The 17791-nt window shown below is 36.4% G+C and overlaps 1 protein-coding gene across 1 annotated transcript in view; it reads left to right on the top strand.

The window, feature by feature from the left end:
- The first annotated feature begins 943 nt into the window (after positions 1-943).
- LOC124163852 (agrin-like) overlaps positions 944-17791 on the top strand; it is a 195468-nt gene continuing 178620 nt past the window's right edge. Inside the window, exon 1 of the mRNA XM_046540955.1 lies at positions 944-1340. Within this exon, the coding sequence (XP_046396911.1) occupies positions 944-1340 (397 nt within the window). The remainder of the gene's footprint in view (positions 1341-17791) is intronic.

Raw genomic sequence — 17791 nt, 5'->3', positions numbered from 1 at the left:
CAGCCCTCTATAAGAAATACTCCTTCGTGTGAATAATAGTGGATATACATTGGTATTAGATCAAGCCTTGGGTATGGCTCTTTAAAGTTTAAAAGAAGAATGACTAAAAATCTAATTACAGCTACAGTTTATGGGGAGTTATTACGTGGGCTTAGGGAAATACGAAGGCTATGCTTATTCCATCCACTGTTTTTGTATTCCCTCCATATTGCGACTTGTGACATACCTTGAAAATGATTGCTCTGCAGCCACAACCTGGGTCGTAAAGTTATAATAAATGCATTATAGTAAGGAAATTTATGAGATGAAGTTCCACGAATTTACGACTGCAAAAAAATATATACTGTTCTACTTTCTGTAAAACGTCCTGGCAAATGTGATCTTTTTTTCCATGCCATTTTATTTGCCTCGTAATAGCCTAAATGTATACTGGTAAAAATGTTGCATCTGGGAAAGTGGTTTTGAAAGCGAGGAAATGTTTCCGTGAATGCTCCATTGAAAAAAAATATAATACGGCTGTTTTTTTGAGCGCTGGGGGAAGTAATGTTCTAATGCCCGTAATGTAGCCCATCACAAACCAATTTTACAGTCCCTTTTATCAGCGATTTCTTTATTGCAAGGTGATTTGTAATTATTTACGATACTAACAAGGGTAAGGAAATATGCGCGATGTTTTGATACTATGAATACATTAATGATGGTGCTCCGTCAACATTCAAACTTACGGTTTAATTGGAATACTGTAGTGGTGGTATACGATATCCTTAACCAACTAATACTGCGCAGCCTGCATGCGCGGCATCTTGTGTACGTTTCCTCCGAGGTGCTGCCAATATACAATCCTCCCCTCCGCTCCCTCACTCACCCCCCTCCCCTATCTCAGTCACTTCCCCGCCTCAACTCCCCACCCGGCCGCCGGGTGGCGTGCGTGGCACTCCGCGCGATGTCGGAGAGGTGGTCGAACGCCAAGACGACCGCCGAAGCTTCCGCCTCGTCCTCCCCGGCGGTCCCCAGCCCGCTCGCCGCCACCCTCCTTCTCCTCGCCGCCCTATCCCTTAGTGCGCCCAAGTGCTCACGCGGCTGCTACGTCTTCCCTCCAGGCGGTGGCGGTGACCCGTGCGCGGCCAAGCAGTGCCCGGCCGGAGCAAGGTGCGTCCCAGCACCGGACGGACGTTCGGCCACGTGCGAGTGTCCGGAGCGGTGTCCAGTGTACGGGGACCATGCGGGCGCCGGGCCCATCTGTGGGGACGACGCCAAGGACTATCCGTCGCTCTGCCACCTGCGTAAAGCGGCTTGTACGGCAGGCGTCAACGTGGCGCTCAGATATCACGGGAAATGCGGTGAGTAAATGACCTAATATTCTTCATTCCATTATTCCGGACGAACACGTTTCTGACCGTATAGGTGTGGACAAATGTTTTGATTAAGGTAGATAGGGGTAAACTAAATCAAGCCGTTATACCCACATTGTAGATCCCTGACCTCATTTCCTTCATTTCATTCCGTGCGAACACGTTTCTGACCGAATCGGCATGGTCAAATTATTTAATGAAGATATCATTGGAAATGTGCACGCAAATACTATCAATTCCAACATTATCACTTAACATACCATCAGTATACATTATCTGTTTATAGTGAGTGCCAATTTCTTTGCTGAAAATGTTAATGCATAGATATTGGAAAATATTCGGTATTATTTCACGACAGCATTCTTATTTACTTCTCCCATTCGTGACGTCCACGTTTCTGACCGAGTAATATTTTTACTCCGTAATCAAATTCTTTGCCCAAGAGTAATAAAAATAGTTTAGTACTGAAAAATATTCTTGAGCTACTATGCCCACAGCACCAACAGGATTTGTATTTAATTCATTTCTTTTTTTTTTCATTGCGATGATGCGCTGTTCGAGTAATTGTTTTCACGCGTTGCCATGAGAGATGTTGGTCTCGAATGCACGTTGTCAAATTTTTAATGGATATGTGCTGCCAAATTCTCATCAGTCGTTTTGCTTAGTTCATCATTGGTATGTTTATTTACAGTATTCATTCATCTCTTTTGTTATGCCTACGCTTCTATTTGAGTCATTATTTTCATTTTTTGGCAGGCACTGCAGCCAGAAAATGTATTCTATTTCTATTTTCATTCATTCTATTTTTGCCGATCACGTTTCCAATGAATCCAGTCTATCCAACTCTTTTCTTATGTAGAGGCAATATTGCGTATATGGAAGTGCATTAATAACCCTCATATCTCATTCGTTTTGTTGGTGATCACCAGGTTTCTGATCCGTTTTATGGTATAGTCCATGAATGGAAAAACTTGGGGCATCATCTAATGGGGGAGTGATAGTGCTTACATCACACTACTCTTAACAGCAATATTTCTGATGATGAGTATTCATTCCGAAGTGAGGTCTTTTGACAGTTGTGTACAAGATGAAAGGAAAATTTAAATCAGTATTTCCCGCTCAATAGATGACATTTTTGACAAGTTTGTTTATAGGCAGATATTGTTTTTTTTACTTTTAGCCCTTTATACGAAGGGGCAGTGTAGAAAAAATGGAAATTCCAGCGAGTTGCGGTAGTCATCATTATGGGGTAAATGTGTGACAGTGATGTATATAATCCGACAGTTTTTTTTATTCCAAACTTAGGCTTTTTTCCTGGTCAGTTTTAAAAAGTGGATTTGCGCAATGATTTTTTTGTGAATTTGAGGTAAAATACCTCCTAATTGACAGCGGTAATCCTTGACGGAAACATGACCAAATTAGCGAGACAACAGAATGTTCACAAAAGAAATTCACTTCACCTGACCTGGAATCGAACCATATTTCTCCTACGTATGCGTCAGGTGCTTTGATCACTATTAAATTTGAAGGATCCTAAATTGATATTAGACCAAGGTAAATAATGTTTCATCGAGGAAATATTCTTAAAAAACATCATTTTTGTCATCAGAAATGTACAAATATTTTATTTCAATTGTGACTACCACGTTCCTAATACCATTTTTCTATTATTTGCATTGAAATTGGAAAGTAATATTTATGAGGAGGCGTGGACTATGCAGCGATGAATCAGTATGGAATCACCCGCATGTTATAAAATTTTATCTTGACGTACACTGATTTGAAAATACCATGAAATTTTTAAGAAAATATTATGCACGACTTATTCACCTGGGTAGGTATATTTTTGAGAATTAAAGCGCGACAAACCTGCAATGCTGCAAAGGTATAGTGCTATCTCCCATTCATATTCTTCTTAGTCTTCTTACCACCTCCTCCAAGGTATCGATATCATTCATAGTTAGGACTTATCTCATAGTTTAAAAATGCCATTCTTGAGTAATTTACTGTATTTTAAACGCTATAGGACTAAATAGAATTATGAAAATTGATTTTTCAATCTTTCTGAGAATCATTCATGCTATTCAAGTTCTGAAGGCTTCTTATGAGGCGATTTTAATGGTTTCATTATTTTATTATTCATTTTTGAAATAACGGGTTTTATGGGCGGGATATGAAATTGATGGATTTCAAGGATCACTTTCTGCTCTCAAACAAAATCTCATAGTTACGTGAAAAGGTAGAGAAAATAAGCCCATAAGGTTAACATTGTTTTCATATTTCGTTATCGTATACCACCGCTTAGCTTGAGGAAACCTTATCGCGCATATTCTACTGTTTCAAAAATATATGCAGACAGAATGTCCTCTCCATAGAAGACAACGATGGATTAATTTAATAGCTATCTGATAGATCTTTCCCTTTTCGTCTTCCCCCTCCAATTCCTTCCAATTTCCCCACCACTCCCCATCTGTTGCCATCACAAGGCTCTAAGATTGGTTATTCGAGGATCAGTAAATTGACTCTCTCGGCAATTTTCATCTTTTTATTGGCTTTCATTTTAGATTTTCGACTATAGACGTAATGGATAAGCCATCACGCACCGTTCACCCTAGAGGCCAATCGTGTCAACATCTGCTTACGTTATAATATTTTATTTATTCATCATGAAGACTTACAAAGTCTCAAAATCGATGATAGACAGGGCTTTGAATCCTAAACTTTTAAAAAATATATATATTTTATCAATAAAAGATACAGTTTACGGCATTATTCGGTAGAAATATTTGATATATAACATAATTAAAAATGACTTGTCTAATTCCGCACTTATCTAACGAAATGAAAAGTACTTGTCTATCTTCACACTTATTCCATTTTCAATGCCACCTTAAAAATGGAATTGTGCAAAAAACCTAGGTTGGAATGAGTAAATGAGTGTGGGAAAAGACAAGTAATTTTCATTATGTTAAATATTAAATACCCAAATCAGTGGTTTATTTCAAAACCTAAAGACTGAATTTAATGACTGTAAATATTTTTATTGATTTTCTATTATGCTCATACGAGAAAACTCCGAGGAAATATTAAGATTTTATGTGTGCATTATGCCTTACGTGAAGGATGGCCATCCAAACCACAGCCTACATTAGCTTTTCTGGCGCCAACACGTCACAAATCGTAGCTAATTTTGAAATTCATCTCAGTTTAATACGAAAGATGCAACAGGCTGGGGCCGTCGTGGCGAGACATCCTGGGAACTTTATATTAATTAGTTTGCCATGCAGCAACCGCCTTACTTACGTCAGCTAGCATCTTTTCCAAGGAACAGCGTGAGGTGCTGTTGAGAGCTTGTTGGAAATAAATTCTTTCCAAGGGAGTTTGGTATCAAATTGAATATCTAACGACGTAGAATGGGAGTAAAGAGAAAAATCTGATTTAATCACTCACTCTGCACTACGCAGGAAAAAGTGCCTATTGGTGATACTTCAGTGCAAAATGTAATCTCGGTCATTTTTATCCAGTGGAGGAGCTATTTTTAATACAGGAAGAGGAGCTTTTTTTAATAAGTGGAGGAGTCTGGCAGGCGCTATGCACAGTACTCAAATTTTAGTACCGATATTTTCAAGATTATAAGAATATCTATCTAAGGCTACAGAAAAAGATATCGAACAGGGATCAAAATATTCTATATGCTGTGTGCCATCTAAAAATTAAGTCATCTACGAAATGCCTTGCATTTTGTATTTTGACTCGTTTCATTTTCCAAAACTGAATTTTTATCAATTCTAATGGGAATTTAAAGAACCAAGTTTACACTAAATGCTAAATTTTATTTTCCGTGGGGATTTAATTTCAAATTTAGTGGATGGAAGAGTGCTCATTCATCAATATAGATGCATTTTTTTCTTTTAACGATGTTTTAATAGTGAGTATGTTACCAAATTGCTTTCCATGCCAGGAATTCTCGATCATCATCGAAAACGTTTTAGCCAGAATGAGAATCCATATTTGGAGGCTAAATTTATTCCCCATTTTGACTTAAATGCCACTCTGATTTCTTCCCAGGTGAATATTTTTAGAGTGAATATTTATATTTTTATTTTATAAATTAGATATATCACTATTTGAATATTTTTATGCTTGCCCTTCCAATTTCTTTATGAAATCTCCTAATACATTTATTGAAAATAAATACATTATGTATATTTTTAAGTGGCAACTTTCTTTGTACATTCTATCAAATTTTAATATCTCTATTAAAACCTCATGAAGGCCGAACTTTTATGGCACAACGTACGTACACCTTGAGTCACTTCAAGGTTATTGGAAATTCAATGATTTTTCATTTATAGTAAATACTTTTCGGATACCCCTAACAGCAGCAAATTCAATAATTTCAGGTTTTAATTATAAAAATAGAATTTTCAATGAGATCCTGGCTTACACAAATTTGTAGCACTCTCTTTTTAAATTTTAGTATACATGTGCGTCATATTCTTGGATTTATATCCAGTTAAAAATAAGTTTTCATCGTAAATAGCTGTTTTATTAAACTAAATGAAATTCAGAAGTGTACCTTTCATTAATGGAAAATTCAGTAAATTTAAGAATAAAAGCAGACATTTTGAGTCGCAATAGTATTTGATATGTCCATAAACTTAAAAAATATGACAGAGTTGGGTAAATTGTTTGTGTTTTGGCAGGCTGTAGCTATAATTTGAAAACAATGTATCTGAGGTCTTCCTTTGCATATAATACTCATGAATAAGTTTGTGGCTATAAATACTAAATTTCGGGGAGTTCATGCGTCCATAATCCGCCATTTTAATAAAATACTTTTCTTGCAAAACTAGACCATTAGCATAGAATTTTACTAAATTATGTAAAAACTATGTCTTCAAAACAGTTTATTGAGTAAAACTCATCGTTTTACAATTCATGATATATTACTCTTTCGCTTATTGCTTCTAAAATTAGCAGATTAAAATCCAATAAACTTAGTACGAACAATAATGCTTATCACTTTATTAATACACTTTAGAGTTATGCTGCTTTTTTCATTAAGTTAGAACTACGCTATAAGTTATTGAAATTCAGACTGGTATTATGATAATACTTCCCATACGTTCACGCGCTACAGAAATTGGTATTGTTAGCAACTTGTTGAATAGCTTTCGTTTTGTTCTCTTTGAACTTCAGCTACGTGCTACTCTCAGGCAAATTCATTCAGTAAACTAATCCATTCCGTCAGTTCAAGTAAAACTCCATTTCAAGTAAAAAGTTATTCCGACTCATTCCCTTTATGGACGACCTTATAGAAACTATTACGTTTATAGCGATTCCGTGAAATTATTAACCCTCTCAGATAAACGCCTACGTACTTCAGATACTTCCTGGTGTTTCATATTAGCTCTGCAAGGAGTCTAACCTGTAAGGATGTTTTAATCCTTGCCTCCTAAATCCAACGGAAAAGTTCTAACTCGGCAAGCCTTGTATTACAGCCAGTGCCGCATGATAAAACTAAAGAGATGTTGCTTAGCTTTAGTTCGATTCAAAATCTTCATAGAATTCGGGAGGAAAGTAAATGGAAGGGTAAAATATATTATTAAAATACGCAATAACTTGATCGGTTTCCTGATAGATCATAGCTTGATTATTCATTACTCTGACAAAATGGTGCTCATTGAAAGTTCATTATTCATAGTATTCTAAGGCTGATATACAGTAGATCTTTATTTCTCTCATGGCCAAGCTAATGCCTTCACTTCCCTGAAACTCTCATTCCTCGTGTGTTTCTTATCTTTAAGATTTCTCGTATATAGGCCCCTCTCAAAGGTACTGCACGCCAAATCTTCCCACTGCACACGCTGTGCTTAGATTACTTGAGCAATTGAGAATAGATATACCTACGTACGAGTGATACGCAGAACATCATAATAGAACCCTACTACGTTTCCAGGTCCGACAGAAACTATAAATTGAGAGAGATATTTTTCCGAACGGATAGATAGAGGAATTTTTTTCTTTCGAATTATAATAATGTGACAAGGCATAAGCGTCGAGACGTGAGGATTTTCCAAATAAAAATTAAGAGAATTCGTCATTAGTAAACATCAGTAACTACCCAATATATGAGTTTCAGGGGTATTACTCAATATTTCCCACGTTCCTATAGTTACCATGCTTCAAAAATATGCTCTTGCAGGCTATGGAAAACATCTAAGCCCTTATAGAATTCCTGATGATGTTAATGCGTTCAATAAACCTTTAAAAACATTACATTTCTCCATTTCCAAAACATTCGCAGCGATGTTAAGTCTAACAATGACGGACACCGCCTTTACGATAACAGAAGCGTATGCAAAGAAAACGACTCGATTTTGGACGCAGAAGTTTTTAAAGTGCAACCTTAAGTGATTTGAGATTTATTGTGCACAGTATGCACTTTATTGTGCTATTTTCTACACTAAAAATGGTGTATTATCATTGTCAATTAAACTTCCAACCTTCCAATTAAGTTTAAGGTGATATGTCATACCCATTCAACTGGTCTTTTTTCTCGATGAATTACTTCTTTAAAAACTTACGCTTTCATCTGGTGTACATTGGACAATATGAAATAGACTTTCGTTACCACTTGCCTGCACGTAAAATAAGAAAATTTTACCTCTTCATTTTGTGGGACGTATATGGTGAATTTTTGAGGATTAGGTATTATGTATGAAGACACGCTGTATATTTACTAAAAAGTTAAAGATTATGTCGTCAGTTTTAAGCGTGGTATTTGCAAGCTAATGGCAAAATACCAACTTTGGGGAGGCATTGGTTAGTTACATTAACGATCTGAAGAAAAAGAAGTGGAGCATTAATGCCAGATACATGAGAATACGATACCAAAGGATAATGTTTATGAGAAAAAGTAATATTATCCATGCATGTTCGTGAACATAAGCTTCCTGTGTATAAAAAAACATCAAGGCAGCACTGATTTGCGCCATAATACGTTGCCACCGTAGCCTCTTTTGCGTTCGGCTGCGGAACAAAAAAGCTGTGTTTTGAAAATGAAGCATCGTGAAGGGAATGAAGGCATGGAAATAAATATTTCGCCGAGGATTTTCTTTCAGAGGAAAACATTAGGCGGCGCCACTGCGAATATCGCGTGCGCCGTTGGAGACAAATGGACAAGTTGGACGGATCTCTATGCTTATACATTTGCGGACTACCGCAAACACCGCTCTTTGGAACCACGAGTAAAACAAAACACAGACCAGACGTAGGGAAATACATTACGTCTGCTGTGCATGCTCATGAGCGAGAGGTTATTTTGTGATCCCTCAGTATTAACTTGTTACTTCAAACAAGGCCTAGCAAATTGGAGGTTGTTAGCCAAGAGAAAAGTTTTACAGTGAAAATTTAAAAAAATATATATAAAAAATGGGTTTTCAAAGTGGCACATCCAGAGTGGAGTACAATGCTTTTAATTTTAATTTCAGCCTTAGTTAACAAAAGCGTGCATTCTTATTTTTTCATATAGTTCGCATTCAATTCGGCGAGATGATTTTGAAACGAAAATAGCCCAATTAGTTTCTGTAGTGGTAGCTAACTTAGCATCATTGTTGGCTTTTTCTCTCCATTCAGGAATATTTATTTATTTCTTCATCATACCTTCCTTATATCGAACTGATGTTCATGCTTGAGATGTATTTAGCAATTTTACTTTCTTTCTTATATGTTTAAAATGAAACGAAACTGGAGAAAAAAGTTAGTATACGTGATTAAAAAGTAATTTCAATGAAGGAAGAAGATACATTTATCCTAAGGGGGTAAATTTATTGACATTAATGGAAGACTTATCGACTTAATGACATATTCAAGTGATCAGTCAAACTTGGACCACTTCCAAAAAGTAAGAAACTTTCATGACTTACAATAGAGCTCCAGATTACATACTAATAGCACTAGTATACAACTTTCGTGCTTAATCACAACGAAGGTTGAAGTAATTAGTCATTCTGCACATTATCATTAAGGAGATGTTGAAATGAATTATATAAAATAGTCTGGGAGAAATACCAATAGTTTAAAAATGATCTGCCTCAGAAATACGTTACACGAATACTATCAAGTTATTTCAAACAATTTTAATGCAGTATTTAGGAATAGGTAAATTTATGTTCATACTCATTCTGTTTTGGAGCATTTTACATAGAAACATGTATTAATTTTGTTGGCATGATGAACCAAAAATACGTAAAAACGTTCAACCCCAGATATTTCAAAACCATTTGAACATTGCGATATATGAATTATATTTTCTACAATTCCATTTCAAATATATATTGTACTTTTTTATACCTGTTATTACTTTTGATGCTTTACGCTTTCCGACGAGGCACTATAGATTGGTGCTATTCGTTTTGTATATAAAATCAATTAGTATTCCGGAAAGGAAAAAATATTATTGATACGTACACCAACAAAATTATACAAAATAGAGTCTGAAATCCAGGAACAAGTGACAGTTATGTTTTTAGAATAGCTAGATCATATGCTTTTCCATGGTCATTCGGATTTGAAATCATCGCTTGATTGACAACGTTACAGTGCTTTCCGGGTTCAGATAAATTGGCGAACCTTTCTGCTAATAGAATCACAAGCAACGGTGTACCAGTGCGTGTGCATTTTTGAACGAAATATCTAGGCTAATGGCTCTCGAGCCTAGCTCCCTCTGATATTGTCTCATATGTGCTCACAATATCAAATAGGAGCATTTTTGCATGCACGTTTTCCCGGTTGCACGTGCTTAGGGGAAATTATCTGTCCACGCGATGTGAGTTTCTCGTCATACTGTTGAGAGAGCCATTATCGTGAGAAATTTCCATGAAAGATGCAAAAGAAAATCCAGCTTCAATTTCATGGTCACTCATCTAGCTTCTTAGAAAAGAGTACATATGACATACAAGTATCTCGCACATTATCAGTACCAAAAAAGTCTACATCAATTATCTTTTCAAAAAACCTTTCTATCACGAAGTTATATAAAATATCGAATTATTTTCAAGAATACGTTTAGCAATAATTATACTCAATAGACTAAATTATATACTAATTTAGGCACTGATATCTCGCGAATATTCTATTATATTAAGCGTCGACAGTGGTGATTTGCTGTATTTTTTTATGATGAGTAATTGTTTTCATTATGCATATGGGCATGATGCTTGATTCAATACAACTAAAATTAACATGCTAAAATAATCCTTTGAGTATAGATGGGAACTTTATATGATGCCTGTTTCGGAACTGAATCGCAAAATACCGAAGAAATATGGAATAATATGATGTAGAAAGTTGATGTCAAGTCCCTCTAACCTAAGTTAAAAGGATGCTATATATTTCTGTATGACATCAAATGTTTAACGCACCTGTGTAAAGGTAAATATACTGAGATATTTCCAAGTTCAAGGACTATCACCCAAAGTAGAAAGATTGAATAATATATCGAAGGAATAGAGGAGGTTCATACTTTGGGCGTGTTTAGAATTTTTTCACGTGGGTTCCTATTTTACTTATGAGAGCCCTCTGAAAGATTGATCTCATGTATGAAAGAGCATTAATAAAATGTCTTCGTGAATTTAAAATCTAATAATATCATAATATAGTATTTCCGTTCTATATTTTGTTAAACCAGCCAAAAAAATGAAGAAAACGAGTTGCAATCCACACATTCTCTACATGCCTATTTTTATCATGTAAATTTTAGGCTAAATTTTTTCCCCTAATCCTATTTGTTTTGGGTTGATGAAGCTCCGTGTGACAACGGATACATGCTACGGCACACAGTTTAGATACGTTTATGGTTGTGAGATCCTTACCCATATCCTTAGTACTGTTCATCACTACGCTATAGCACTACATTCTCTCCAAAGAGAAGAATATATTTTTTCTACTACCAGGCACTCAATACGGAAAAATTGCAACTTACCATGTCAATATGGAATAATTTGAGGTATTATAATGACATCAACAGGCCCCTCTGAACAGGCAGTATCCACAGAAGGGGTGTTTCAACCCCTCCACCGCGATTTTTTTCTCTTTTGGCGGCTGCCCTTTATGTATGCTGAGGTGACCATGCTCAGGGGAGCCTATCCTCTGACACTCCATTTTTCTGTATTGTTGAATTTCTTAATATCTTCCAATAGATAACGGTTAATTTTACTGCCACTATAATACAAACGAAATATATTGTGAATTTATTGGAATGTATAACCAATCATACATGCGAATTGACACCAAGACATCAGCACATGCAATCCGCATACCTTCCAAGCTCCACCCGGAAGCAAATACCTCGCGAGCCTGCCGCTGACGTCATTTTTCTGGATGTTATCAACTTTAAAATGCACCTGTGTAAATACACATTCGTTGAAATCCTCAAAGTTCAAAGACTATCTATCATCCTAAGTGGAGATATGTAATGAGATATCAAAGCAATGGGAGAAGTAATAACTTCTCTACTCATATTCTGAGAACCATTTTGCCATAGAGCCACACTCCTTCCAAAGTGGAGGACATTTTTCATTTCTTTTTACGGCCAGCCACTCTGTATGGACGGAGAATCTTCACTCATGTGGCAGAGAGGCAATATTTCCTGAGACCTGTGGTGAGTGCAGATATAGATATGAATGTATACATACATGCACGCATGATATATATACATATAAAGGTCTTTTACATATGTGTGTCTTGAGGGGAAGACATAAAAAAGGCCTCGACGCGCCGGTCCTGCCGGTGCGGCTTCATCTGGTTGGTCGACGCAAGTTAATGGGCCAGGTGCATGCGATGACGGGGGCGACTCCAAGCGACGAGACCCCGAATTACTGCTCCGGAGTCGGCGGCATTCGAAATGATGGATCATTATGCATAAAACTCCTTACGGGGCCCTTCCCTTCACATCCTCAACGGTCACGTCCAGGTTGTCGGCGCGATATAAATCTCTTTGCCAGTTCGCAACTCCTCCCAAACCAACTGAAATGACTCCCTTTAAATCCCATCCCACGGTAAGCACGTACTCACGTAGGATTCCTGGAAAGCCATTCACCGGGGACTAATAGTGAAAAATGGAAGAGCCTTTGGTCGTCGTTGCCGCAGAGTTTTAGGAGCCTAATGTTCAAGTCTTAGTTCTCCACCGACGGAGCAGAAGAAAGGGTCATGAAATATATTGCGTTGCAGCACTGTACTTCTAAACCTCTGTTATTTACAACATTGCAGATATCTCACTTTTTTGTCGTAGATAATGACATAAATAATGCCATTAATTCAAACTTTAATCTTTTCAATCGTCTAGGTTTGAATATTTTTCTGACAAAAATGTTAATTTCAACGACGAGCCGAACGTTCAGTACACATGGTGTTTCAAGAAGAATCAGTTATGCTTCATAAGGTGGTAAGGGAGAAAATTTTAAGCATTTTTTGTCCATGTTAACATAGGATCGCAACTTCTTAGTTACTGAACTATGGAAACGCAAATACTTTTTTTGCCTGCACTTTACAGTTACTATGAAAAAGCTGAATAACGTAATGTGATCTGAAATTTGTTCTGATTGAGCTTATGGTATGTTACTTCTATATTTCATTCTCATGGTAGATAGTAGGAAATGAACGAAACGTATTTGAAGCACAATCATTACAAGCTTCAGATCCCTTCCAACACTCCACATTACGTTATTTAGCGTTTCCATGGTAACTGCAAAGTGCATTCAAAAACATGTTTGCGTTGCCATAGCTCAGTAACTAATGAGTTGCGACCCCATGTTTACAGGAGAAACATGCTTAAAATGGTTTCCCCTACTACTTCCTGAATGATTAGTGTCCTCCTGAAACACCCTGAATAAACCATGCATCAATGCATGCATTTTTAACTATTATTATGATCAACAATGCTTGAACACTATGCTAAAGCACTTCATATAGCAAGTGACTTTGTACGCAGTCTCGCTCATGGGTTCAAAGCTTATCTATACCAAGTCTGAGATTCTCCAAGAAAAAAAAACATTTGGCTCAGCTAGAATCCATACATGGTGGCCATCAGGCATGCTAATCTGAAATTATTCTGGTAGGACTATAAGCCATTGTACACACGTAACATTTATTCGCATCACGACTTATTCAGGAGCACATTCCTGCCGAAATCGGTAACTAAGAGGAAAATTTCACTTTTTACCGTACTTACACCTTTATTTTTACCGTACTTACACCGTTTTATGCTAGGAACGACTCGGGCACTAGGTGGTGTCACTGGTAGCATGACGGGTATTTGAGATCTGGGTTCATATCCCTGGCAGATATTTTTTTCATGGTCAATTTCATTCTTGGTTTAAATTACTATACTGAATTTACAAAGCAGATAATGATATATGACCCTTATATTATCAGTATTACCATATTTTGACTGCTTCAAAAGAATATGCAATCCCTGAATGAGGAAGGGATACTCCGACCTCGACGCTAGTTAAGTGATCATTTCTTCTTGTGAGCTCGTGAAGAGGAAAAATGCCCAAGGATGGTAGTTTGCTAGAGTCGGTATCAAAAATTTTTTCCTAATCAATGATATAGATATAAAAGAATTATCGTGCACAAGGAGGAACAGAATATTTTTGCTCTTACTCAATGAACCTGCAGTACTCGGCCATGCGGGATATGACTTGTGACGTCATCTATCCTGCGCCCAATCAAAAGTCGTTTCGCAGCGCATAAGATGCTCAAATTAATACTTTATAATATACACAGTAATTTTATGCTTCATTTTACTTGCAATGCTTTTTTATTTGCTGCAGCTCATAAACTAACGCTTGAGTTCAGTTATTTAACGATATAATTTTTAGTACAAAACCCCATTGCAGAACGTTGGCAGAAGATAAACGTTTTCATTGCATACGACCTGAAGTTGAGTAATATGATGTGATGCATTGAGTTAATAGGATTTCAGGAAAAAAGGTTAACTTCCTCCCCATGCACTAAATGTACATTTTTCAATACCATTTCGGCCCTTGCTTTTATCCTCATGTTAATGCACTTTAAAGTTTTTTATAATTTTCTTATTTTCTAACGAATTTATAGGGATGGGCCTTTTCGGTTTAACATACAAGTTAATTTACAATGTATTAGGTGGAATATAAAAAGTAAGTAATGAGGAATGTTTATCTTTATTGCCATGTGGCAGTCGAAAATAAAGTGCTTTGACTTTGTTGATTGTACATTTTGTTGGCTGTAATAGATTTTATTCCGACAATCAGACTTTAGTGTTTTTTTATTATTAGGTGTTAATGGTAATTAGATATCGCTGGCCAAATCGGTTAGAGCAATAAAAAAGAGGCTAAAATAGAAACGGTTTAACTTCACAACAACAAATTAACGAATAATGATTCTTTCAATTCATATCCGTTTAATCTTGTTTGTTTTTGTTTCTCCGTTTTCTTTTCCACAAAAAATTGTAAGCACGCCATTAACACAAAAGAAAAATTAAATTTACGGCAGTGTGTTGAGTTTACGTGAACCATTTCCGTAAAAGCACTAAAATTAGCCCTTTTTCCTTGATATATGCCAGCGCAATTATTAATTTCCATGGGGTTTTCCTTGAAAACTGTATCGTTCCACAAATTATTTGAAACTATACACACGTTTGCATTTAGTCACATTACAGATTCTTCAGGTGCACATCCCAGCCGAAATTGGTAAAGTACAGGAGGAGTTCGCTTTTCATGCTCCTACTGGTGGCGGTCACGAAGCGTACAGCTGTGAACTAAGAATACACGAAGCACGCACCATACTTACACCGAACGTTTAGTGTCAGGAACGAAACGGCAACTCACACCTTATTTAAGTATGAATAGGCTTCACGTACCGTTGTCATTCGTCTACGCTTTAAATGGGCCCATTTATGCTTGAAACTCAGTTGCTGTGCGCCTATATCACGCTTTCTGTACTTTTGGCTTACATAATCAACCGATTCAGGCGTGATATAGCAGAAGTGTGACATTTTGAAATAAAAGGTAGTTGTATTATGGTGGAAATAGGGAAAACAAGAGAGGAATGGGACAGTGGGAGATATGGGCTTTTCCCTCAAAAACAAAATGAGGTTTTTTTAGCTCTTGCTTTTCTCACATACGTGAGAAGCAATAGCTTCATTTCCTCCTAAAATGGCACCTGGCTCACTTACATGAATCTGAATAAAGAAGAGGATATTGTTTTTCACACAAATTTTGGTAACTTTCGTGAGATGCTTAAACTTTAAATTACTATTATTTTAATCATGACTTTCTCTCACTGGAAGGACATAGTCTCCCCAAATTACTGTGGAAAAGTTTTACTCCTTTTATTTCAATAATTATGTCAATGTTGTTGGTGGTTTTCGGGTATTGCTGTGTACAAAACATTTTAACTCAACGTTTCACTCCTCCTACTGGGAGCGTTATCAAGAGAATAAATTCCTTCCATTCTCTTGATAACGCTCCCAGTAGGAGGAGTGAAACGTTGAGTTAAAATGTTTTGTACACAGCAATACCCGAAAACCACCAACAACATAGATAAAAGAAGCTGTGAAAGTCTTCAGACGAAAATTATGTCAATATTTCAACGATTTTAATTTTTCCTGGTGAATAATATCCAGGAGTTATTCTCGGACTTTGCGCGCGTATAGGAAAACGACTTGTAAGTTCCACAGATTCAGGGTTCAATTGGTGGAAATTAGACATATTTAAATAAATAAAAGATCGCAGCACTTTTCCACAATTTATTTTTACTGCCTACAACGCGTTGAGGCTCAGTGAGCCGAAATGTGTTGTACGCAGTAAAAACATTTTGTGGAAAAGTGCTACGATCTTTTATTTATTACAAAAACGACTTGTATTCCATTCTCAAGGCATGTTACTGTCCGACAGTCCATTCTAAAGTCATGTTAATGTCTGACAGTCGAAATTCACACTGACTTGGTGTTTGGATTTTCAGATATTTCCACACCTTGAAAATGGAACACAGGTCGCTTTCCAAAACACTGGCCAATGCGACTGAATTAACCTGGTGTAAAGAAGAATTCCTGAATTTCTATCTTTGCTTAATACCGAAAACCGCGTACTCATAGCTTCGTGAGGGCTACCTCTGCATCATGAGGGTTACAAAAGTGGTACTTTCTCTATAAGTTAATATTTTCGAGAGGGATATGCTTGTATGATTTTTACTATTTACCAATCAATCACTAGATTTGAGGCATGGTAAATGATGTGAAAAATTTTACCAGCTTATGAAAGAAGGATCGTTTGTCAATCATATCATCGAGTAGCTTATAATATAACCTATTGAGATTCGTTTCAAATTTCCATTGGTAACATAAATTTTTCATAAATATTGATAATCACTTCGGGCCTCATTAAATTTTTCATCATTCTGGTCAAACGGCTCTCCACTCAAGCGCAAAAAAATAGAGAAATATATTTATAAACTTCCTCATGCAGGTCAGCATATTTTCAACGAGCAAACAAATTTCGTTTAATGAATGTTGGAAAAAATAACAAGAGGATAATTTTTTACCCTTAAAATTCCGCATTTATCATTTAAATGCAATAATAAACACTTTGGACGCCTTCATAATTTCATACGTGCCCAATTTTTCAATTAAAAAATATTAGCGATGAAAAATAAATTTTTCTTCTGAAAGGCATCGCTAATATGTTTAGATATTCGTATCGTTACTGCGCTATCTGACGATCAAAAGCAGGATGGGGTGACCTACAGCAAAATTTCCTCCTCGATGTACAAATTGATTTACTCTCCAAATGGATCAAAATAAAAGCTTTTAACAGTCCATTGTGATGCGCTAATGCTGCAATGGTACATTCTACGAGAGTAACTTCATCAAATGCAGGTAAAATCGCTAATTTTTATCATCATAAAAATGGTTGAATGAACAGCAGTTTGCAAGAGACCATGAAGATTGGATTCGGATCGTGAGCTGTTTTTGCACCCTCATATTTCCGTGCACAATACTGAGGAAGACATTAAAATGTATGTCCGTTCGATTATTTCTTTCGAAATTCCTGAAACAATTGGCATGACGTCAAGTATTTTTTTCACTGTAGGATACCTGCGTGAAATAAATATCTTTTCTTTTGGTTTTCCATGGTACTGTATCCTTAGAAACGTTTTTCGTATTTACTTTAGTTGAGCCTATGCTCCTATCACCGGTAATAAGTTATCATATGAATTGATGACTAAAAAATAGGTTTCACATTTAAAGGTTCATTGAATCCGGTGAAAGTTGGACACGGAGGTAATTTTTTTATAGTCCAGAAAAATAATGGTTTTCCATTATTTGATATTAACTCTTCCTTGTCTATAGCTTTATTTGTAATAATGGAAATTATTTCAGAATACTCGCAATT

Source organism: Ischnura elegans, chromosome 8 (genome assembly GCF_921293095.1).
Source record: "Ischnura elegans chromosome 8, ioIscEleg1.1, whole genome shotgun sequence".
NCBI classification, from domain to species: domain Eukaryota; kingdom Metazoa; phylum Arthropoda; class Insecta; order Odonata; family Coenagrionidae; genus Ischnura; species Ischnura elegans.
Note: the sequence above shows the minus strand (reverse complement) of the source record. Positions and strands in the feature narration are given on the sequence as shown.